The sequence below is a fragment of the Episyrphus balteatus genome, chromosome 1 (assembly GCF_945859705.1).
Source record: "Episyrphus balteatus chromosome 1, idEpiBalt1.1, whole genome shotgun sequence".
NCBI lineage: Eukaryota > Metazoa > Arthropoda > Insecta > Diptera > Syrphidae > Episyrphus > Episyrphus balteatus.
The window spans coordinates 50,368,962-50,378,871 of NC_079134.1; the positions used below are offsets into that span (position 1 = coordinate 50,368,962).

Below are 9,910 nucleotides of genomic sequence, written 5' to 3' on the forward strand. Positions count from 1 at the left end.
AATAAAACTTTTGAGTGATCTTTTTTTACGGAGGTTGACTACCCAGAACCTCAAAAGTTGGCATTTTCAATTTGTGTGCCAAAAATGAAATAAAAATGTATAACTAATGTTACATGTAACAGGGCTGTTTAGGTACTGCCTAAAACAGAAATAATTCTCCTTTTTTCAACTTTTTTAACCCAATTCCTGTTTGATTAGACTGAAACTGTGTAGTTTTTTTTTACAAAAAAGAGAGCCCCTCTTCTTGCAAATTTCTGCCCAAAAATTTCTTCGGACAAAAGTCTGAAATCTTTCAAAAGCTAGTGCCTTCTTTTTTTCTTTTAATAAATGATAATTTTGTCCTAAAAGAGTTTGCGTACTTTTGCACAATTTTTTCTTTCTCTGAGAGGATTTCATCCCCACTTCTAAAATTTGACAGGTTTCATATTTTTGTCCAAACTTATCTGCAATTTGTTTGTACATAATAATGCTTAAAATGTTAACCATCAGAACTTTTAAGCAAATCGGAGAATTTACTCGCCTAATGAACGCCCCTGATGATACGAACTAATGATATACGAACACCCCTAATGTGAACAGGAACACGCCATGTCAAACATTTCCAGATTCATTGGAAAGTGGTAAAAAGTCATTTTAAAATTCATTTTGGCTGGAATATTATTTTTTAAACAAATTAAGATTTCTTAAAAATTATAAACATTTAAATATTTATATTTTGCCAGATTCTGGCGGCAGAAATTCGCCTTTTTTTAAGATATAATTTATTAAAAGCTGTTTGGTGTAAGTCCCGGAAAAGGGTGTTCGACAACCGTAATAATATATATGATTATGTAAGCTTATATTTTGATTTAAAAAATAATTTGTATAGTCTTATATAGTTCTATTTATACCTTATGGCGGAAAACTTTATTTATTTATTTATTTATTTATTTCGTCTATAAGTACATACATACATAATACATACTACTTTCTTAGACATAGATACAAAAAATATAAAATTATGATAAATAATAATTATTTCTCTAAACCAATCAATCGATAACAATAATGTTCATAATATGTTTTTTGAATACTTCTTTTGTAGAATCAAGTTCGATTACATCAGCATATTTGTTAAAAAAGTGACAAGCTTTAGTAATCGGTTCATTTAATCCGTAATTTGTCGAATGTTGTAGGATGAAGAAAAATTGATTAGCCCTCGGTCTTAGACAACGTCCAGGTGTATGTCTTATAAATTGTTCTAATAAAGGAGTACAATTAATATGACCGGTTATTACATCTCTAGCGAGTGAAATCAAAAAATAAATTCTCCTGATTTCAAGGGGTTTAATATCAATCAACGCACACCGCTCATTATATGTTGGTAACGGGTGGGTCCATTCAAGTTTCAGAAGCGAATATTTCGTAAGTCTTTTCTGTATTCTTTCAATTCTATTTGACGCATTTTTGTAGTAAGGAGACCAGACTACACAGCAGTATTCTAAAATCGGTCGAACTAAACTTATAAATAGCGACTTAATTGTATAAGGACACTTAAATTCCTTAGAATTCCTGAACAAAAATCCGAGCATAGAGTTTCCTCTAGACACGATATAGTCCACATGCATTCTAAAATCTAGTTTGGAATCGAAGATAACTCCCAAATCTTTGTGATTGAAAACTCTTTGAAGAACGTTATCAGATATAAGGTAATCAAAGAAAATCGGACTTAAAGACCTAGTAAATGTAAGAACACAACATTTATTAATATTTAAATCAAGGTCATTTAAAAGACACCATTTTGACAAGGAAGTTAAATCATTTTGGAGTTGCACACAATCTGAAAATGAATTGATTGCTCTGTAAATCTTAAAATCATCGGCAAATGAAAGGCATTGTGAGTCTAAAACAAAGCTAGGTAAGTCATTAACAAAGAGTATAAATAAGAGTGGACCCAGATGACTGCCCTGAGGAACCCCTGAAAAATTCGAGATTATTTCCGATTTAGTTTGACCAATTTTAACTGATTGCACTCTGTTTTCTAGATAGCTTTTGATCCAGTCAAATATCTGAGAGTGAAATCCTAGAGATCTAAGTTTTGACAAAAGAAGTTTATGGCTAACTCTATCAAAAGCCTTTGAAAAGTCGGTATATATGACGTCTACTTGGCTTCTTTTTTCGATTGTGTTAATACAAAAGTTTGTTAGTAGTGTGAGGTTAGTTGCTGTGGATTTCCCAGTAACAAAGCCATGTTGAAAGGGCGATATATGTGCTTTCACTGCATCATACATTTTAGTTTTTAACTTAACTTATGAGTGCTAAGAAACTAAGGCCCGTATTCTTCAAGAGTACTCATACCTAAAGAGTTCTCATAGGAATATTCAGAAAACTTTTCATACAATTTTTGAGTGGTTACGGTCTAAGTTTTTCGGAGCAACAATCATAATAGCTGCATTTTTTTATGACCAATGATCCATATAGATCATGCTTACAAAATAAAACGATCTGGATCAATATGGATGCATATTTGTATATTCATCTCTTTTTCATTCATATTTGTTTTTTATGCAATTCATATTCAATCTCTTGTTTTTCTCAATACCGAAGTACAAAAGCTCCAATGCTCCAAAAAAAGAAAAGCTGTTGGGCCAGACGAAATTATCTCAGAGCCTTGGAATAAGATAGGATACATCGGGTTTAGATGGCTCATAATTATGGTCTGCAAGCTTATACGAGGTGATCGGGAACTGTGATAATTACCGTTCGATTAAGTTGACACACACTATGAAGATCTTTGAGCGAGTCTTTGGTAAACGACTACGAAAAATAATTAGACTGTCTGAATATCAGTATGGGTTTGTCGCGGATAAGTCAACCACAGATGCAATTTAAGGTATCAAAATCATGAAGGGAAAACATCGGTATTACTTGTTTGTATTGTATTGGTTGATTTTGAAAAGACCCTCAACCGATATCTGATATGGAAAGCCATCAGAGAACAAGGAGTTCCAGAAACCTATGTGTCGACAATAATGGATATGTACGATGTAGAATAAGTTACTAAAGTAAGATCATATGCAGCTGAAGTCACCGAAGAATTCGAAAACACGGTAGGTGTACAGCAGATAAGCAGCTGGGTTCTCTGATTTTTATTACAGTTCTTCATTCCCTGCTTGAGGGCAACGTGATGGACCCAAAAGTGCATCACTTATCATAGCAAAACTCTGTTTTACAATTATGATCACCAGATGGTGCAACTTTGACTTTTTTACTTTTCAAAAAGTAAATTTTCATATCCCCAACTTAAAAAACATTGCAAAAACACCAGCATGCAGTTGGCCTCCGAAATGGAACAATACAAAACCGGGGCTCTGCCGCCAATTTCTGAGGTCAACCCTGTGAACCCTACTGACGGATCACTAGTGTGAAGCTGATGCGTGGGAGAGTTATGATATGATTTTCTCGACAATGAGGGGATCAATGCAATAACCCCTACAGGTGTTGACTCGCAAACCAAAAGGAATTATCCCCTGCAGGGTTTCTTTCCTGCGGGCATGCAACGCATTTTTTGTTTTTAGATTTTATAAAGCGGGTCAGTTGAAACTGGAAAAAAATGTGGAAATTTGCCCAAAAATCTCTAAAATGGGAAAAAAAAAGTTTATAGCATAGCTGTGTTTTTTTGGCATTGCTATCCGTATCCGCAGTTGGCATTTACTTACATTACAAAAAATACACGCTGCTGCTGATAATAATAGAAGCTTTACCAAGCTGCGGATAGAGTTTTGAAAAAGTGTATAAGTTAACGGTTTCCTTTCTCTTGGTGCCTGCATATACATTTTTTTTGCAGCGATAATATTTGTGAAATCCTGCTGCGTATAGCTCTGCCAAAAAAAAACACGCCTTATGTTAGGATGTAAATATGAACGTACCAAAACTATGCGGAATTCCAAAAACGGAGTTCGGAATTGTTTGGGTTCAATTACCGAACGCACCCATTAGATCAGCTGTGAATGACAGTTTGTCTGACAGACAACTCAACTGTCATCCGCACACAAACAACAAATTTCTTATCTTACCATGCGACTTTGTTTTTCCTTGTTATTTCATCTCCGGTCTTTTTGTTTTGTAAAAAAGAATTAATTTACCAACTAAAAACAATAATATTAATATTAAGTTTCAACAAAATGCTAACAACAAACCGCCTATCAACTCAATTATATCAATTAATTCTTAAATCAACCACAAGAAATGTCTGTAAAATTGCAGTCACAGTTGATCCTGATTTGAATGAGAAACTCGATAAAGAGGAACTAAAACATCGTCATCATCCAGGTATTATTAAAAAGGGAAATGTTAATATACCCAAGCACATTTCCAAAGCAATTGAAAGAGCAATTGGTGACTTTCCAATCAAAACACTTGTCAAAGACGGCAAAGTCCTAAATCAATATATTTGCTCACGACATCCACCACCCGAAACAAAAGATATTCAAAAGAAAATTCAAGCCATTTCACAAGAACTAGATGAAAAGTATCCAATGCCAAATGATCCTGAATTCCCCGAAGAAGAACTTGAAAGAAAAAATCAAGCTCGACAACAAAAACTAAAGAAAACTCTAAAAGAACGAATTATTGCTTGGAAACCAATTACTTATGGAGCCTATGAAGGTCTAGTTTATGCTATTGGACGTAGTGCTCAAGAATATGCCGTGATTTCGAGTATATTCAAAGAAATCAAACATAGAAATCCGGATTTTAAACCGAGGAGTTTTATTGATTTTGGTTCGGGTGTTGGATCGGCGATGTGGGCAGCTAGCGATTTGTGGAAGGAATCAATATTTGAGTATTTGAATGTGGATTCTTCAAGGGAAATGAATGATCTGTCGGACTTAATTATAAGAGATGGAAATGAAAATCAAAAACCAACGTTAAAAAATGTTTACTATAGGCAGTTTCTGCCGGGGAGTGAAGTAAGTTTTTTAATTGTTAAAATGTAAAATGTTCGTTAAATATTTTTTTAAATCCCACTTAATTTGGTATCTTACGAAAAGGGTAAGATACCAAATTAAGTGCCGCGGCTTTGTTAGCAATCGACATAGGTATAGGCAGTTCTGCACTGGGCATATTAATGAATTATGGAACAATTTATTTTGCTTCTGTATGTTTAAAAGTTGTAGAACGTAGGGTAGGTCAAAAAAATCGAATGTCTTTTTGTTGGTTTTATAATCCAAAAAATCGATTGCTAGACACCTCAACATCAATTTTTTACATCTTAAAAAAAATTCACTGAACGCTCTACAAAGAAAGTCCTTGGTGTTAAATCCATTGCTTTAAACGTTTTAATAAAAAAAAACAATTGAAATCAGTGGGCATTAGGATTTGTATACGAATATCTTCAAAACGGTTAAAGCAATCAATTTGATGCCAAGGAATTTTTTGTAGAACGTTTAAGCCCCTACAAGAATACATCTTACTAATTTGATAGTAATAACTTTTCAGTGAATTAGATAAGTTTGAAAAAGTAAAAAATTTTGTTAACTTTGACCTCGAAGATCTTTTCAATGGGTTGATTGATGAAAAAAATATACAAGACTTTTTTTTACTATCACCGAAGTTCGTCGGAGTATTTTAATGTATCGGTGAAAAAATTGTGATTTGTCATTCAATTGAATGACGAACAATTTTCGTTCTGGCTCCTTGGTTTCCTTCCACTAGTGTGCACCACCTAAGGGGCCGGTTATAGCGATGAGAAAAACGGATCAGGAAAAAGCTTTAAATCGATATTTGTTTCCTGATGGGTTTTTCTGATATCTATAACCGGCCTCTCTTCATCTCTCTCTCTAGGATTGAGAAAAAAATTTCCTTGCCGGAGCATTGTTTTGCATGCTCTGCACATGACATCTTAGTCGCTGCATCGTTTTGCAAGGTCAGTGCTTTCTACAAGCCGTAGAGTTGGTTGTTGTATCTTCGATAATCGATAAATTAAAATAAGCTTCTGTTTCCTTAACATTTCTGTTAAATACCATAACAATTTGTCCAGGAGATTTATAAACAAAAGAGTCTTCGATAGTCCATCAGCTCAATTATGTGAATCGGAAAGATGACTAAACTTTTAATCGAAGTAAGAAAATGTTTTGTTGGTTAAAACCTTTAAGTTGGCAATAATTTATCGAGTGGTGTTCTGAGATCTCATATTCCCCGATACTTCTTATTTTAAGTTTGTTGATTTCTAAGCACTGTTGCCTTTTTGGTAGATTTTTACCAAACTTGTTAGGTTTTGTTGACCTTGGTATGTTGGTAGCTTTAAATTCGACGTATATGGTTTTTTACTCAATTTTAAGGAAACATTGATTCATCCAAAAATATAACGGATTCTCAAAAAACCTAGGACTTATACAAACATTTTTTTGTATAATCCAAATGTTTTCTTGTGCAAAACATTACGAAGATTCGCACACTAAAATGTAGACCGGTAGTGTTTTGAAATTCCATTGCCGTTTTCGGTGCACTTTTTTTTTACTTCTATCACAATTTCACGTTTTTCCCTATTTAAAAAAAACGAGGTCGTCTTGTTCCTTTCCATAATTTCGGTGGACCCGAACTTCGAACCGGGAATAAACATTCATTTAACTTTCTACCAGTTTCTTTTTACGATAGACCATCTTGCCGCAAAATTACAGCTGGTTTTATTACTACTCAACTCTTTACACTTCTATGGAATTTCGATTTTTTTTTTATTTTCTTTAACAGAGAACCTTGATTAAAGGTCAAATCACTTTAATTAACCTTTTTTTGTATGAACTAGCGTCAGGTACTTTAATAAGGACTCTTTTTCAAAGATCAATCAGTGTTGCCAATATTTTTTGAGGTACATCCAGTTTTTCTTACTCTTGGTGTCGCAAATTGCTCAAGTTGTTAAATAACATAAAAAACGCCATATTCAATTCATAAAATCAACCTCCAGACATGAATGAAGTTGATTGTTAATGTTGGACTCAAACTTTTGGTCTGCAGTGTATATAGGCATTTTTATTTTTTTAAACTCAATAAGTGCTATCGAAGGTTTTAGTTTGGCAGGATATTTTGGAAAGTTTGGCTTGAATTTGTTCACGCGTGCACACAGTGTTTTTAGGTCCAAAATTGTACTAGCTTTATTATAAATGTTCTACTGTGAGTGCTATGCTTTGAAAGTTTTTAGTTTAACCAAGAATATAATTTTTACTAACTGGGCGTCCCGGCTTCGCAAGGGAAATAATTCTGGCGGTTGGATGGATGAGGTTAGTCATGAAACGAAACTTAGAGATTTATACTCAGAAAAAAACCATCTTTAATTCTGCATCGTTGCATAGTTGAAGTCACAACGTTTTTCAAGCCCCATTGACTGAACTATAAGAGACACAAAAGCAATATAGCAAGAAAATGTAGAAACTGTTAACGATTCAAAACGATTATTTCAAAAGTTAGTTATTTTTTTTTGCAGCAAAATGTATGTATTCAATCAAAATCGTTAAAGCCTTTTTTGAACTTCTTATTTATAGTTTTCAATTCATTTAATTTCAGACCAAATACGATCTCGTTGTGTCGGCATTTTCACTTTTTGAAATGCCTAGTGCTAAAGACCGCAAAGAAATTATAATGAATTTATGGAAGAAATGCGATGGCTATATGATTATTATTGAAGAAGGTAGCAGAAAAGGTTCAGAAATCATAAATGAAGTTCGCTCAACTGTACTGTCATCAAAAGATCACGAACTGGCTGGTCATGTTTTCGCTCCCGTATGTTTACTTGTATATTCTTATTTCCTTATTATTAATATCATATAAAATAAATTCCAAAAGTGTCCTCATGATCTACCTTGTCCGCGACTAGCTGCCGAAGGCGACAACACTCCATGTAATTTTAATGTCGCCCATGAACCACTTGGTTTGGGTGAGAAAATCTCAGGAAATATTACGAAGCGCTTCAGTTATGTGGTTTTGAAAAAAGGACCCAGAAAAGATGCCAGCGATAGTTGGCCGCGACTTGTAAGACCAACCTTGATTCGTTCGAAGCATTCGGTTTGTCGAATGTGCACATCTAAGGGAACACTTTTAGAAATTGTTTTTACAAAATCTAAACATGGAAGGTATAATTTTAATTAGTTTCTTTTGTCTTATGTATTTCATTCATTTTACCGTTTTAAACATATTTAAGGAATGCATTACGATGTGCAAGAGCCAGTGATTGGGGTGACCGACTTCCTATTGAAATTGGTGAAGAGTGGGAAAATGTTAAGAGGCCAAAAAGAAAACCAAAAGATGAATCAGTTGAAATGGAAGATGAAGCCAAAATAAAAACTGAACAACAGAATTAAGTGATCAATTTCTTATATTATTTGTAAATAAAATTTTAGTTAAGTACTTAGAAATTTTTAATTCTTTGTTTTTTATTTGATTAAAAAAAATGTTGGCCCTTCTCCACATACAGTTGCGGTCAAAATAAAATGCACGATTGGGTCGCACGTACTTGCTCTTGTAGTTCAAAGCATCTTTATAGTTTACTTGTAGATTTTATATAAATTTTAAAGAAATTTTATTGATGTTGGGGAAGAGCCGAAAATGTTGTTAAATGAAAAATTTTTTTTGTTATGACTTTTTTGAGAAAAACTAAAAACGCAGTTTTATTGCAATTCCTTTGAAAATACTTCTTCAAAATCGTTAGAGCCATTTTCAAGTAATTTGCTATAACTTGACAATTTTTATGGGAGGTACACTTTCTAAGCTATCTCGCTTAGAAAGTGTACCTCCCAAAAATAAAAACAACTTGCAGAAATCTACAAAATTTATCTTACCAAATTTTAAGAAAATCCATCCACCCCTTTAATCTGTGGAAATGTGTACAGATCACAGATGGACGCACTTTTTTGGAAATCTCCATCATCGTAATGTTGGTTTGGATTAAAACCTCAAAATTTTTTCGACACAAAACCAATACTAGCCAGAGCAAGTTAAAATAGCAGTGCACCGAAAAATATTAAAACATAAAAAGACCTTTGATGTTGGGAATCCTTTTAAGTAAAACCCTCAAACTATTTTAGTTAAATTAAAATTTAATTTTTAGTATGAAAGGAATTTAATTAATTCCTAATTAGCTAAGCAATAATGCAAAAACAAAATAAAGCGGGTAAAATAATAGCAGTGATTTTCTAGTAAATTCAAACAAAAAAGAGGCACAAAAAGTCCAATTAAACGGTATTTTATTTGAAAAAAGTATTTGCTCCCATTACCTTTTTTATTTTTAATTACACCCTCGGAATGACCTTTCATTGAGTTGACAAGTCCTTGATATCTTTTAGGTGTTATAGACCACCAAACCTACTCAACAACGGTCCAGGTTTTTTATATTATTTATAGGTTTGGCTTTAGAAACTTCCTCTTTTATATCTACTTAATGATTGATTGAAGTCGGGAGACTGAGCAGCCCATGATCTCAATTTAAGGCCGGAATTAATAGTCGTCACTCAAGTTGAGAAATATCTTAAGTATTCGATCAAGCAAATCCTTATGCAAAGTCGGAAATTTTTCTCAAGTCTGAGGAGACCTTTTTTCTTGAGGAAACGCTTAAGTTTTTTTTCAGTCAGTTGAAATTAAAACGCAAGTGTCATTGCGAGCGTTTGTTTTTTTATATAACAATTCAAATTTGTACTGTCTTGACGAAGGACATTTTATTTATATAATATTTATCAAACGTTCTGGAGTTGAGAAAAATCTTAACTTGAAACCATTGTTCTACAGGAGTATTTTAGATTATTATCCCGTTGGAATACTTCTAACTGTTTCTACATAAGCACTCAAGGAATTAGCCATAACATCTGCTCTATTTTTTTCCTTCTTCCAATGTAGTTTCTTGCAGAAAATTACATACTTAACAATTTGTTAACAAAGAGGACAC

At 33.3% G+C, this 9,910-nt stretch overlaps 1 protein-coding gene across 1 annotated transcript; it reads left to right on the forward strand.

The window, feature by feature from the left end:
- The first annotated feature begins 4,060 nt into the window (after nt 1-4,060).
- Nucleotides 4,061-8,394, forward strand: LOC129921054 (methyltransferase-like protein 17, mitochondrial). Its single transcript, XM_056002687.1, has 4 exons — nt 4,061-4,949; nt 7,540-7,755; nt 7,819-8,105; nt 8,174-8,394. Exons 1-4 carry the CDS (start codon nt 4,164-4,166, stop codon nt 8,331-8,333), a joined length of 1,449 nt encoding a protein of 482 aa, XP_055858662.1. The 5' UTR covers nt 4,061-4,163; the 3' UTR covers nt 8,334-8,394.
- The last annotated feature ends 1,516 nt before the right edge of the window (nt 8,395-9,910 follow it).